At 44.1% G+C, this 14,609-nt stretch overlaps 2 protein-coding genes across 4 annotated transcripts; both read right to left on the bottom strand.

Annotated features, from left to right (window-relative positions):
• Positions 1 to 3,661: 3,661 nt before the first annotated feature.
• On the bottom strand, positions 3,662 to 7,589 carry NCBP2 (nuclear cap binding protein subunit 2). Of its 3 annotated transcripts, none has more exons than XR_010885017.1 (5): positions 7,237 to 7,589; positions 6,958 to 7,139; positions 6,084 to 6,222; positions 5,328 to 5,469; positions 3,662 to 5,228 (listed from the first exon to the last, which is right to left on the bottom strand). XR_010885017.1 is itself a non-coding variant. In XM_067301835.1 (4 exons), exons 1-4 carry the CDS (start codon positions 7,315 to 7,317, stop codon positions 5,398 to 5,400), a joined length of 474 nt encoding a protein of 157 aa, XP_067157936.1. In that variant the 5' UTR covers positions 7,318 to 7,589; the 3' UTR covers positions 3,662 to 5,397. The 3 variants fall into 3 exon arrangements, 1 of the variants encoding a protein (XP_067157936.1); XR_010885018.1 differs by having other exon boundaries at positions 5,332 to 5,469; XM_067301835.1 differs by having other exon boundaries at positions 3,662 to 5,469.
• Positions 7,590 to 10,864: 3,275 nt separating this feature from the next.
• Positions 10,865 to 14,599, bottom strand: PIGZ (phosphatidylinositol glycan anchor biosynthesis class Z). Its single transcript, XM_067302186.1, has 2 exons — positions 14,473 to 14,599; positions 10,865 to 13,387 (listed from the first exon to the last, which is right to left on the bottom strand). Exons 1-2 carry the CDS (start codon positions 14,597 to 14,599, stop codon positions 11,826 to 11,828), a joined length of 1,689 nt encoding a protein of 562 aa, XP_067158287.1. The 3' UTR covers positions 10,865 to 11,825.
• Between the last annotated feature and the right edge of the window lie 10 nt (positions 14,600 to 14,609).

Here is a 14,609-nt window from a genome sequence, read left to right as displayed (position 1 = left end):
CGTGATAAGGATGCTCCAAGCCCAAGACACTTCTCTTCATAGTCTTTGCCAATATTTTGGTACTTCACCTGCAGTCATATCAGGCCCTAGGTTTACAGCTACCTGAAAGTATCAAATACATTCAGCTGAGAGCAGAAATCCCAGACATCAGCAAGAAAAATGCTTGCTCTAATTCTTCTCTATTTTTACTGTGGCACAAGGTACAATTTGTGCTTTAGAATCTCAAACTGACACAAGATAAGTTGATTAGAGTTCAGTCCCTGTGGACTGCTTTCTTTTGACTAGTATTGTCTTTGATTGTAAAGATGAAAGTCTTTTTACAAACCATGTGGATTTTAGTAGAAGTCTGAATCAATTTTTAACTTTCACAAAAAGTCTCATCTGACAAAATAAGAAAGATGATGTGCTGTATATTGGCTTAAATACTTTAATCATTTTGTCTCTCAGAATCATCTGTGGCGAAAGAACTGTTCCATTAACACCAACAGTGGTTGCATTGGCACTGACCTGAACAGGAACTTTGCTGCTGCACAGGGTAGTGAGAACCTGACTAATTCAAAGACCACCTTGAAACTAGCCTGCGGGGTAGACTGGTGACAGAGATTATTTTGTCAGACATTGAAAATGAAGGCACTTAATACTCCAATTTACACTCTATTGATTTTACACAAAGACTGAAATACTGTGAATACAAATCTTATTTGTAGCTACTGGTGCCAGAAAAGAGCCATGCAAATCAGCCTACTGTGAACCTGCACCAGTCTGAGGGAGAGACTGAAGCTGTCACTGCTTTTATTTTTAACAACCTCTCTTCCATCAAGACATAGCTAAGCTTCCAGTCATATTCTCAGCTGCTGATACTTCTTTATGGATACACTTCCATAAAAGTACCCAATTACAATGAACTAGTATTTAGGAAAGCTAATATAAAGCTTAAATTTTTTTATGAAAGTATATGGTCATAATGAACTAGCATGTCAAAAAGTTGAAGGGGAAGCCTGTTTTTCCAAAAGAGAATCACAACGAACTGGCATGTAAGAAAGCTAATGTAGCCCCATGGTGAAGTTGTAAGGACTGAATTCAGTTTATTTCATACAGTGCTGGCTTCAGCAGAGTTGTATCTGATTTTGATTAGGGTAGGCACGATCAAACCAGGTTTGAGCAATTTCCTCTACATACACTTTTGAGATACTAAGACTTCACATAACATGTCATGTGCTCTTAAATCCCATTTTGATTGAAACCTTTCTCATAACAAAAAAAACTCACTTTAAAACAAAAACACTTCCCATTTTTATAAAAAAAAAGATACAGCAAAGTTTTACATTTGTTTCTTATATTAAAAGAGCATTGAAGGCCTGCATCATCACACTACTGCTAATAAATCACTTTAATCATTGCAGTTCCCCTCACACTCATTAGAAATTGGGCAGTAATGAATAAAGTCACTTCCAACCAGCTTACTTTTCTATTTTATGGACAAAACAGGAGGGAATCAGCTCTGATCCACTGAGGATAAGCTCTAGCTTTTCTTTAAGGGCCACCATCAAAATCGGCAAGTTCCAAACTCTATTCACTATGATGTGTCTGTCTCAGCTAGAGAACTTGTTCCCTTCACTGTGCTTTCCCAGGCCACCAGGGCTCCACTGGCAAGAGTGTCCAGCTGCGAGTCACAAACTCACAATTGAGATGGCCACAAAGAAAGATGTGCCTCTTTCATCTCCCAAAGGAGAGAAGGGGCGCAGCCCCAGGGGTCATGTGCTTGCTGTCTTCACCTCTCTCCACCTCCACTGCTTGTATCGCTACCAAGGGGAGCTGTATCAATTTTCTGCCTTACTGTCTCAAGCATAGCTAATAAACTCCCAGCAATTGTCTTCAGTCTGTATTTGCACTTAATGTCTTGCTGCTATTTCAAATCTGAAGAAACACTTGCATGCTACAAAGCTTCCTTTCTAGCTATACTAGCTAGTCTAACAAAAGACTTTGCCGAAATCCACACACCTTGACTTGCCAAAACCCTCACACATTTGAAGAGATTTACAATAGCAACTGTTTTTTCATTCTTCTTTCTACACCCTCCCAGGAAGGTGTAGAAATTGCACAGTTGTAAGAGGGTGGAAATAAGTCAGAGGTGAATCCAAAGACACCTCAATCCATCTAAAAACTGGCTTCTGTAAGAATGGTAGTTACTCAGTCCTATCCATTCCTCTCCTTTGCTTTCCAGTCTGCACAGACCAGCTGTCATTTGGGGATAGCAGATGATACACAGAGATTAAGGAGGAAGGAAACCTCAGAGCATCTACCTCTTTCCAGATGTAGTGCCTCTGAAATACACCACCACATGGTCATATCACCTTCAGCACTGGTACAGAAACAGCCATTACACATATAGCTCAGTACGGGTCTCCCAGTGATAGGTCTCAATGAATAGGCCATTATGCTATTCATACTGACTTTATGCAACATAATCATTATAAATTTTTCCAAATAGGCTTATATACTACATAGAACACCCATGCTATATGCTAAGAGATGTTAGACTCTTAGCTAGTTCAGAAGTTGCTTGTCAAGCATACCATCTGAATTTTCTGCCATCAGTTACTGAATATCTCTAACAGGGATCTTTAATTATATAATTACATACCAGTAGCCATCCTGCTGGGGCAATCTCCAGGAACTTCCCCTCTCAGGTTAATCTGTTTCAACTACCCTTACAGAATAACAAATGTGAAGGGGAATATGGCTTTTTGATGCCTACAGAGGTTTCTTTCAAGACTTACCCCTGATGTCTGGTCTGTTAGTCTGCACAATTTATAGAGAGCTTATTGTTCTCAAGGGACTTACCTCACATTGCTAGTTGCCACATTTAATGCTTATTTACCTTTAAAGACAGCATCACCTAGAACTGAACTGATGTATATTAGCTGTTGCCTGACCACCTGCTTTATTCAACAAAGGTTATATATCTTAAAAGGAGGTCATCTTGCGAGCGTAACATTGCTCTTTTGCACCGTCTGTGGTGCTTGGTTAATCACTCAGGAGGAAGGTTCATTTTTTATTATTTTTTTAAACTAATTCCATGACTTGATCTCAGGAGAGCGTGGTACCAATAAGTCACCTAACTTCTACAGTTCTAGGGATGTGCATATAAACAGAACTTGCTTACTGTTATAATCAGTTCTAATGACAGTCAGCTTGTCTTTGCTAAGTATGCTGTGTGTAAACAGCAAAAAACCAATGATCTGTGTGGCTGCTTTTGAGGGAAAACCTTATTATCAACTCCATTACCAGCAAGACACCGTTTAATTTGAGGATGACTGTCTTGCAGCACTTATAATGAAAAATAAATTTAAATCTCTTTTTATAACAAAGCACACCTTGAAAACTACTTGCCACACACCAAGGACTTCCATATCCACTTAAATACTAGTAACTCATTTAATTTCTGTTCTGTAATCCAAAAGTAACAGAAGGAAGAGCATTATGCAAACACCTTTCAGCATCCGGTTGAGAACTGAACAAGACTGAAAATCTGGTCAAAGCAAAGGAGTATTCACTCTCTTCATCTTAAAAGACACTAGAATAAGGGATGCGGTCAAGAGTTTGAATACAGCTCATTTCTCTCACCAATTCCGTTAAAACAAACCAAAAACAAAACCAATCCATTTTACTGTTGCAACTTTATTTGAAAGTGACTTAAAGTTTTGAGTACAGGCAAGTTTGTATACAAAATCCGATACAGTGAAAAATAAAGTTCACAGGTTTCCTAGAGCAGATTACAGGCTGCAAACTCATCATCAAATGCACTACGTAGAAAAAAATAGCTTTGCCGAAAGTCTTGTTTGCAAACCAGGATCAAGTGATCCTGAAGATCTAGTTCTACTCTAAAACTTTGTGCCAAAAAACAGAAAAAAACTTGCTAAGTAAGCAGTCTTATTGCAAATATTTTATCTTACGGCATTTCCAACTTAAAGTAACAATTGTGACAAACTGTATGCAAGAAAAACATCAAGATTTTCAACAATATCCTCAATGAAGAAAGATCAAGTTTTATATACCTGATATTTTAGAGGTTTTTAAAAAGTTACAGACAATAAAATATTTGGAAAAACTTAATGAATTGCAGTTTCCAAAGAACACAGAATTACATTAAAAAAAATACCCAACCCCCCCAAACCTACAGCAGCTCCATTCCAATTCTATCATTTCAGCAGGCCAATTTCACAGATGTTGTGAGCACAGATTATTTTTCCTATGTCTGCAGTACAACAAAATCCCATCACATGAACTGACAGTGTTAACACAATCCAGAGGGGGGAAAAAAAAAACACTATAGAGTCCTGCAATTATTTTATCATTCTCACCACATGCTCAGTAGAAAGTAAGGTTCTCAAAAGTCAGGTTCTTTTTAATTTTTACCTTTATCTGCAATCAGGTTTCTTTCAATTGGAAAAATCTATTTTGAGAACAACCTTTCCCTCTGTTTTATATACATAGTTCCTCAAACATCCCATTTTCAGGGGTAACTGTAGAAATTGGCTCTATGCCACCTTTGTAGGTACACAGAATATACTGTTCCTCAAATATCAGGGCTGTAGAGAGCTACCAGACAGAAGCAAACTAGTACTACCCAAAATGAGCAAATAATCAGTACTATAACTTTTAAACTTCCTGTTCTCTGTATTCCACAAAGTCAAATGGATAAACAAATGTTATACAATCCCATTTTACTTTGTAGAAGACTCTGAGGGTCTGTTTTGTCCTATCTGCTATGGTTGCTTCTTACTTTATGGTTCCTGGACTCAGTCCATCCTGCAGCTTGCTTTGTTGTGACCTTCATGTATACGCACTAGCTCCACAAAGGAACTGCACCAGTTTACATGGCTGATCTAATCCAGTAACCTCAGGAAAACCTGCAATTTTAAGTTTTTCCTAGAAATTGCTCTCCCATCCCCTTCAGGCTCCTTGTCTTTTCCTTTCATTTCTGAAACATATATAAACCCTCCTCTCTACCCTGTGATACTAATGTAAACAAATCCAGTGACAGAATAATCAAGTTTTCACCAGTGGAAGAAAGCACCATAGTGTTAAATCTTGGTTCTATTTTGAAGAGTTACAGCAGCAGTTAGAGACCAAAGTCTTGTGCATACCAGTGCTTAAAACCCTGCTTCCAAGTCCTCTGTATTAACGCACTCTCCAATGCTTTGGATCCTGGTATTGTAACTAGACTTTAAAAAGGAAGAGATATTGAACACACTAAGTGACCACAGCAACACTGATAGTAGTTTCTGTGAATTTCTAGTTACTTAAATTTGTGTGCAACAGACCTACTTCATGGCTCATGACATTTACAGTGCAGCTTTAGTTCTCCTGTGAGGCTGATGAGTCATTCACTATTCACTGGCACTGAACAGTTTTGCCATAGCCACCTCTTCCTGCATCATAGTCTTGCCGATATTCATCTCGGACCTTACAAAGGGGGGAAAAAAAGGAAAGTCCAGTAAAAACATCAAGAAAAACAATTTCACAAGAACTATTACACCATCAGAACACATCATAATACATCCACAGTATGTAAGTGGCCACAAGTAGCCCACTGACAAAACAGAAGGTGAAGTGCATCATGCAGAATCCTAGAATACAATACAAAGCTAACTTGCATTTTAATAGGGCCCAGAGGGATTCTTTAACCAAGACAGACAACGGAGGGTGGAGAGCCCCATGCTGTAGCAGTGAAAGCAACTGCTATCTGCTCAACTCTAGGCAAGCTAAGTGTCAGCCTTGTGTTCATGACAGCCTTGTATTTCCTGGGATTATTTATAAGCATTATATCCCCGAGCAGCAAACAAGTTTCTGAAAGTAGTTTGAGCGTGGGGAGAGAGCGGGGGAAGGAAAAGTAAGATTAGCTCTTATTCTTAGTGGATAACATTATCATTGATGAGCTCTCTCAGAGATTAATTCATACTGCTTAACAATAATTCTTAAACTGCTACTTCCTGAGCTGTTTTGAGTTTGTTCATTCAAAAGCAAGGATTTTGGCAAAGTCACCAATGTCTTAAGAACTAGGCTGTTCAACAACCTACCTGGCCCCCTGATCTTCCACGACCATACTGTCTACCCTCCTTAAATCCTGCATCCCAGTCTGTCCTTATGATCCTATCATCAAGTCTGGTTCCATTGATGTATCGCATTGCGTTTTCAGCATCTCCTCTTGCATAGTACCTTAGAAATATGTTAATGAAAAGAACCGGGCTTCTGATTTCAATATATGAAAAGCATACTTATATCCAATGCACTCCAAAACCAAGTAATTGCTTGAATCAAATTCTTGCTCAGTTACTTTTAAAAACAACTGCTTTTATGAAGATACAGGGACTGAGAAAACTGTTAGTGAAACCAAGTAGTTTACAGGCATCCAAGCATATTAGAAATACATGTCTTATATCAATTTCTTGTATCACGGTGATCTTTAACAGCATGAAGATCTATTATCAAAGAAGGAATGGGAAGCCCTATGAGTGCTCTAGTCATGGAGCCAACTTTTGCCATTCCAGTAAGCTCACTGAAATCAATGGCAAAATGACTTTTAAAGAGACTTATGTGTTATGAAGTCAATACTTCACAGGTTTGCAGAATTACTAACAGAAACTTTTCATGGGTGCTTCCAAGTAAAGAAAGCCCTGCTCACTCAGGCACTTAGAATATGCTTACACTATGGGGTCCAACCATCTAGAAGAGTGTCTGGTTTAAAGTATCAAAGTGAAAGCAACCTACTAAAAGAAGCCCCTCTACCTGGCAGTATATGTTCACCCTCTCCCTCCCAGGACTCCCACAGATGTTTTAGTGACTGAGCAATTTCACCCTCGGAGGATGCTCCCCTGACTCCGAGCCTGCAGTTCCGTCCACCCAGGCCCCGGCGATCCCCGGGGCCCTGCCGCCGGGCCCGCGCAAGGATACTCCACAAAGCAGAAGCCGCAGGCGGTTTTCTTCACTTTGTCCAGCCCCATGATGATCTTCTTCACGTCGCCGCTCTTGCCGAAGAGCTCGTGGATCTGCTCCTCCGTGGTGTAGAAGGAGAGGTTCCCCACGTACAGCGTGCAGCTCTTCCGCAGCAGCCGCTCCTGCTCGTACCGCGTGCCCTGCGCGGCAACGCCAACGGCTCCGGCAACGGCTCCCGCAACGCCACCCCGCGCGGCCCGCAGGCCCCCGCCGCCTCCCCGCCGCCGCCCCGCTCACCCGGAAGTGCTGGTCCCGGTACTGGCTGAGGTCCGCGTACGAATCGCTGCGGAGGATGCTCAGCGTCCCCCCCGAGCACATCTTCTTCCTCTTCCTCTTCCTCTTCCTCCTCTTCTTCTTCTTCTTCTTCTCCTCGCCGCCGCCGCCGCCGCCTCCCCGCCCTCAGCGGCGCCCGCCGGTGACACGCGGCGCTGAGAGGACAACCAATAGCGGCGGGCGGCGCGCGCGGCTCCCGCGAGAGGTGGGCGCTGCGGAGCGGAGCGGAGCGGGGCGGCGCGCGCGGCTCTCGCGAGAGGTGGGCGGCGCGGTGAGAGACGGTGCGGAACGGCGCGCGCGGCTCTCGCGAGAGGTGAGCGGGCGGCGCGAGGATGGTGCTGCGGCGGGTGCTGTGGGCGCTGCTGAACGACGCGCGCCTCGTGGAGAAGCTCTCCGAGTCGCGGCCCGTGCGCGCCGCCGCCCGCCTCACCGCCGCCGCCCTCGCCCGCGCCCAGCTCGGCGGCCGCCGGGCGGCGCGGGGCCTGCTGGGCGGCGAGGGCCTGGCCCGCCGCCTGGCCCGCCTGCGCGACACCTTCCGCCGGGAGCTGGAGGAGGGCGCCCGCGAGCGGGGCTGGCCGCGGCCCCCCGGGCGCGGGCCGGGCCGCGGGGGCCGCCCCGGGGCCGCGCCCTGAGCCGCGGCGGCGGCGGCGGGAGGAGGTGACCCGCGCTCCGAGCGACGGCGCAGCGGCCGGCGAGCCCGGTGAAGCCGACGCGCCGCGGCCGCGCCGGGAGGACAACGGCGACCTGGGGACGGGGACGGCGCCTGACACCGCCGCGAGCACGAGCGGCGGCACTGGCGACGGAGGAGCCCTGCTGCACCCCACCCTGTGTGCTGCGCGCTGTGAGACGCGGGTTCATGCTGCTTTCTTCACAGCCGTACGCCCACTGCTAGTTCCCCCCTCCAAGCATGGAAATGTGAAGCGCGCTGCTTTCTGACATGATGGATTTTCATTTCAAAATCGGTTTACACTTTCCACGATACTCGGTAACAGGCAGAAGGTACACTTACACATCGTTCAGAATACTGGCAAGATTGACACTTTAAGTGCATGATAAAAGAACTTAAAATAAAAACAGTTTCTCAGTGGCATTCCCTTAAGAGTTGCTGTCTATACAACGGAATAGTCTACATTTATGTTGCAACTTTCATACAAAAAGAGCTCTAAGAACTTTGATGATGATGTTGCTGGTGGTGATAGGATAACAGCCCATTTGACAGGTAGGTAAAGAAAAATCAGAGACTTAGTAGCTATCCTAAAGGCACACCTTAAGTCAATGGTAGCAAGAGAGCTTTGCAAAGATACTTTAGTGGTAAAATAGACCTAAAAATTTGCTTTTGAGGGAAAAAACACCCAGTCATCCTGACCATAAATATGGAAAAAGATGCATCCATCTTGTGATGCACTGGGCTGGTTAATTAAGCTGCTGTAGCCAACAACATACATGAGACTAAAACTGTTAGCATCTCCTCTTAGCATATTTCACCTTTTAGCCTAGATGCTTAGATAACTGAGGAGGATGGTTTCTATTCTTTGTATCACGAGATGAAAAGCACATCACAAATTACTAGATAAGCAGCTTCCAGAACTCCTTGTAAAAGTAAAATTCCCACCAACAAAGACTTGAGTGTGCAAGGAATGAAAAAAATGGATGTATGGTATAAGCGATAAAGATCTATCATCTGGTGAGTCAAAAGCGGTGTATTTTAGGTCTGAATTAGCATTTGAAGTCCAGGTTCTCTTCTTGGATCTATCACAGATTACCTGTGCAATGGTTAGAAGCCATCATGCCATAGGAATGATGCTCCACCACGTTTCTGAAGTTTCAAAATCTGCTCCTCTTATACTGCCAGAGATCATGAAGTTCATGAAAACAATTTTCAGATTTTAAAGCTGTTTAAGTACAGCTGAAAACAGTAAAGAGGATGTGGAATACTGACTGTGACACCAGACTATTGTTTCAACACAGAAGAACACAGAAAAGGAAGTTAACCTGAAAATACACTTGGTAAGTATCATGATGTTTTCATAACTTCCACTACTGCATAAGTCATCAATGCAAACATATGTGTAACCCTCCTTCTCCTACACCCTCCAAAAAACACCTATCTGCAACTTGCAGGCATTTCAGTAGTGAGAGATCAAGGATTTGGGGTGGACATGTAGAGGAGACTTTTAACATAAAATGCTTTTACAAGAGAGCAAGAGCTGTGTTCCTTAAAAGCCTAGATCATACATGTGATTTGGAAGATAAAGGCAAATCCTTCACACAAGGACTTTTCCTGGCTTCCTTTTAGAGCCTGGCATCAAACCGTGTTGTTCTTGGCTCTGTTGAAAAAACTGGCTTGTAAGACCTCACAGTTGTGTGCATGAAGAACTGCAAAAAGCATTACTGCCATTATGAACAGAAAGAATCCAAATGTCAGATTCATTTCATAGGGAGGGGTTTGGCCTACAGTGCACATACTGAATTAATATGTGAGTCTGTAACATCTCTTTCCATGTCAGGAACTTTTTGAATCCAGAAGTTCATGAAAGGAAAAACTAAGCACAAATTGTTAGATGTGATATACTATTTAGCAAATACAGCCTGCTGAACTATATAGCTCAGGGTTTTTTTGTATTGCAGTTTAAATTCAGACTCCTCTCTATTAGAGAGCCAGGATGTGATTTGTCATTCTAACTAGGTTGATTTAAATGGTGAGCTGTTCCCGAAGGGGAGGGCATGTTACTCCTCCCCTTAATTGCACTCACTGCCTGCAACATAACTGGTGCTTGTCTAACCCCCCAGTAAGCCAGTTCAGAGATTCATCTAAACGGGCAGACAGGAACCTCATGAAGTTCAACAAAGGGAAGTGCAAAGTCCTGCACCTAGGGAGGAATAACCCCATGCACCAGTACAGGATGGGGGCTCACCTGCTGGAAAGTAACTTTGCAGAGAGGAACCTGGGGTCCTGGTGGACAAGAAGTTGACCATGAGCTGGCAATGTGCCCTTGTGGCCAAGAAGGCCAATGGTATCCTGGGCTGCATCAGGAAGAGCATTGCCAGCAGGTCAAGGGAGGTGATCCTTCGCCTCTACTCAGCTCTGGTGAGACACACATGGAGTACTGTGTCCAGTGCTAGGCTCCATAGTACAAGAGAGACATGGACTTACTGGAGTGAGTCCAGCAAAGGGCAACTAAGATGATTAAAGGACTGGAGCCTCTGTCATATGAGGAAAGGCTGAGAGAGCTGGGATCACTTAGCCTGGGGAGAGAGAAGGCTCAGGGAGGGATCTTATTGCTATTTATAAATATCTGAAGGGAGGGTATAAAGAAGATGGCCCAGACTCTTTTCAGTGGTGCCCAGTGACAGGATGAGAGGCAAAGGGCACAAATGGAAACCCAGGAAATTCCATCTGAATCCGAGGAAAAACTTTTTTACTGTGAGGGTGACTAAGCAGTGGAACAGGTTGCCCAGAGAGGTTGTGGCATCTCCATCCTTGGAGATATTCAGAATTCATCTGGACACAGTCCTGGCTAACCTGTTCTAGGTCACCCTGCTTGAGCAGGGGGGTTGGACCTGATGATCTCCAAAGGACCCGTCCAACCTCAATCATTCTGATTTTTGTAGTCAAAAACATAAAAAAGATCAAATCCCCCTAAGTTTTCTGTCTGCTTAGCTTCTTAAACCAGCTCACTGCAAGGCCACATGTGCACCACTGCTGGTGGTAGGGCCATGAAAAGCAATGAAAGCAGTGAGAGGGCACAGTGGAGTATGAAAGGGAAGGACTGCTCCATTTGCAGCAGCTAAGCAATAGGCTTAATACTATGAAACAGCATTCTCAACTTGCAATGTGTAATACATATGTCCACAAGAATGGAACTGTGGCAAGAAACACTCACCAGGCAAAACAGCACTTGGATTTTAGGATTTATCACAAGTGCCTGGGCTGAAGTTTCTTCCATGATCCAAATCAGATTCTATTAGATTAACACCAGGGACTTTGCAAGAGAAGGCCACCCAAGAGCCTCATCAGACAATATTACAATGCTGGTACCTATACTATGACTGCGGCCTGGTCTAATGACTGAGAGGAGACTCTGAATTTTTAAGAGCCTAAAAGTACAACCATTTTGGGTCAGAGCAACTTCCATCTAGTCCAGTGTCTTCTCTCCAGCAGCTGAGTCAATGCAAATTTACAACAACAAAAACACAATCCACAATCCCTCTTGCAGAGATTATAAGAAATTCAAAAATAGAGCTGCATGGAGAGAACTAAGCTTGAATCAAAGTTTTGGTGAGTTCTGACTTCCTCTTTCATTAGGAAAGTTACACAAGTTTGTAAGACTTCACAAGAACTGAAAGAAAGACCCTCAAATTTTAAGCAGGTTCTACCCAGAACTGACTATACTGATGAATATAAGAGCAAGAAGAAAAGGAATAAAGAGAATAAGGGGAGCTCACAATGCCACTGCCTGTGCTCAGTGTGGGTTTGTGAAGAGAAAGGTCTCATAGCACTTTTGGGCAGAGCCAAAGTGAAGTGAAAAACTAAAACGTAGTTCTCCTAAAGTCTAAAGACTCTGTTGATCTCTGTCTAGTTGGAGGATGTATAGTCCTAACTGACTTCTCCAATTTTCACTAAATAGAAAGGATATTTGTGGTGGATCTTCCATTGATAAGTGTGGAAATATTAAAGTCTCATTCTTGAACGAGACACCACATTTTGTAATTGTGGCTCTGACTGTACCGGGGATTATAACAAAAAAATGACAATCATTGCAGGTAAAATTGTTTGTTTGCTGTCCTACTGTTTGGCAGAGGGTTTCTTCTTCAGACCCAGCCATATCAATTACTTCTATATGTGTGTCTCTTTTCTTGATATTGAGCAGAGACCTAGGAGGCATGTAGGTGTGAGCAAAGAGTAGAATATAGTGTCCTGGATGGTTTGAGGACTCCGGAGAATGCATGAGTTGCTCCAAGTGAAACAAGCATGGTATCAGTCCTCCCTGATGTAAGCATCCAAACAACAAAGCCCCAAGAACATTGAAAATAATAATGACAGGTTTCCACTTTATAGCTCTATTCTGTGACGTGCTGAACAGGACTAATGGTAAGATGAGAGGAATGAGAAACCGAGGTTCTTGGTGACTGAAGAGGGAGAGAAATGCCAAAGGAACAAAGTAAAACGACAATAATATTGGGTTGCCCTCAGAATGCACTAATATCCTAGATGACCCATGGTAATATGACTTGACCTGTGGTAATATATAGATACATTTCTTTAACATCTTACAACCAGCACCGATGGCCAGAATATGTAGGATCCCAAAGAGCATTATTCCATTGACCATAAAATGTGTAACTCGTGGGTGACTTCCATGCTCTGCAAGATTATGAGGATTAAGATTATAGCGGAGAAAATTTAAAGGGGTTACTACTATTTTCTGATTTAATTGAGCTATTATATCAAATAGGCTGTTCTTTTCAACACTGTAGAGGTTGTCTAATCCCATAGAGGTAAAATACAGGGTGTCAGCCGTTATGAAAAAAATAGCAGTAAAGCATGCACATGGGACAAGCTTCAAAAAGTGGTTTATGACAATTTTAATGCTCTTTTGAGAGTCAATATTTAAACCCACCCAGTAAAGCAGTGGCATTAGAGCAAATGCCAGAAAAGTTGGCCTGTTGAAAAACCCAGCAACTGTTACAATTACTATAAGATGGCTACTTGTTGGCTCTGCTAAGCTGCCATCAGACCTTCTTGAGGAAACCAATACCATCAGAAGAGCAAACAGAAGTCCTTCAAGTGTATTGGTAAATGTTCTTGTATAAAACACCAGAGTGACATGTGATCCAGCAAGAAGTACCAGTGCTTTCCATGGATCTGCTTCCCAGAAAGGAGCTAATCGATATACACTATAGTCAAGTATGAAAGAAAAGATTGTAAAGAAAAGACGAGGTGATACAAGAAGGGTGTAGCTGTTGATGCAACTTGACCATACGTCCAGCTGCTGCAAACACTTGATCACCCAGTAGGTAACTCCAGATGTCATTAATGGAAAAACAACTGTTCTGCAAGGAGAGCTGGAAAGGAACTCCCAGGGATAATAGACCTGTAGGTTTAAAATATCTCCTATAGAGAGAGGGAGGAAAAAAAAGAAAAAGAAACATACATAATATATTTTATTCAGTGACCAATCATGTATATTAGCGATACAGTTGAGATGGGATGAGAGGCATCATGATGCAGAGGAGTTTCTGAACTTTTGAGAATACTGTCAGCCCTGAAATTTTTAGGAGTATACTATTAATCTTTATGAAGCTTCAAGGAAAAAAAAAAACAAAAAAGGTCAAACGGTTCCAGGCACCACTTACTATGGTAACCAGAAACAGGAACAGAAAGGTAATCACCTAGAATTGCAGATCAGCTGCTAAGTTGTTCACAAGAATCTCTTTGTAACTAGAAGGGAGCATAAATGAGACTGTTCAGTTCTTCAAGTTACCCACTTTCTAAGCAAATCTCTACTTGAAATTTGCAGTATAGGACTGCAGGTATATCTAAAAATGATGTCACATGGTAGATATATGGTTACATATTGCAAAATATAGCTTCACAGTCTTCCCAGAATTTATGCTATAAAGGTTGCCAGTGGAAATTTAGCCCCCCAGAGCATGTCTGTTGACCCTAGATCTTGGTGCAGGTGTACCAGGCAAGCATGCTGGCTATGCATACTGGACAGGTGTCCCTCATAAGCATATTGGCTATATGTACCAGGCAAGCATGCCAGCTGTGCATACCAGGTAAGCATGCAGGACAAGTGTGCCAGCTACATGTACCGAGTAAGCATACTGGGCAAGCATACCGGCTATACGTACCAGGGAAGCGTACCGGACAAATGTACCAGCTACATGTGCTGGCTGTGTGTGCTAGCTGTGTGTCCCGGACAAGCACGCTAGCTATGCGTGCAGGTAAGCAGAATGACTACATGCACTGGGTGAGCGTTCGGGCCGTACGCACCAGCGGTACCCCCGCATGAGCGCACCGGCTCTGTGCACCTGCTGCGTGCTCCAGGTGCGCGCGCCGCCCCGCCCCGGCGCGCTGCCTGTACGTACGCGCAAGCGCAGCGGCTGCGCGCGGGCCCCGCGTGCCGGCGCAGCGGTCGCCCCCCCCCCGCCCCGAGCAGCCGGTGCCCGCGCCCCCGCCCGCGCCCGCGGTACCTGCCATGACCTCGGGCGCCTGGAAGAACTCGTCGGGGTGGAGGTAGCCGGCCTGCGGCAGCAGGCACCAGCCCACCCGCAGCGCCGCCAGCAGCGCCCACAGCGCCCACAGCGCCGCCGCCGCCATCGCCGCCGGC

Source organism: Apteryx mantelli, chromosome 9 (assembly GCF_036417845.1).
Source record: "Apteryx mantelli isolate bAptMan1 chromosome 9, bAptMan1.hap1, whole genome shotgun sequence".
NCBI classification, from domain to species: Eukaryota; Metazoa; Chordata; class Aves; order Apterygiformes; family Apterygidae; genus Apteryx; species Apteryx mantelli.
Note: the sequence above shows the minus strand (reverse complement) of the source record. Positions and strands in the feature narration are given on the sequence as shown.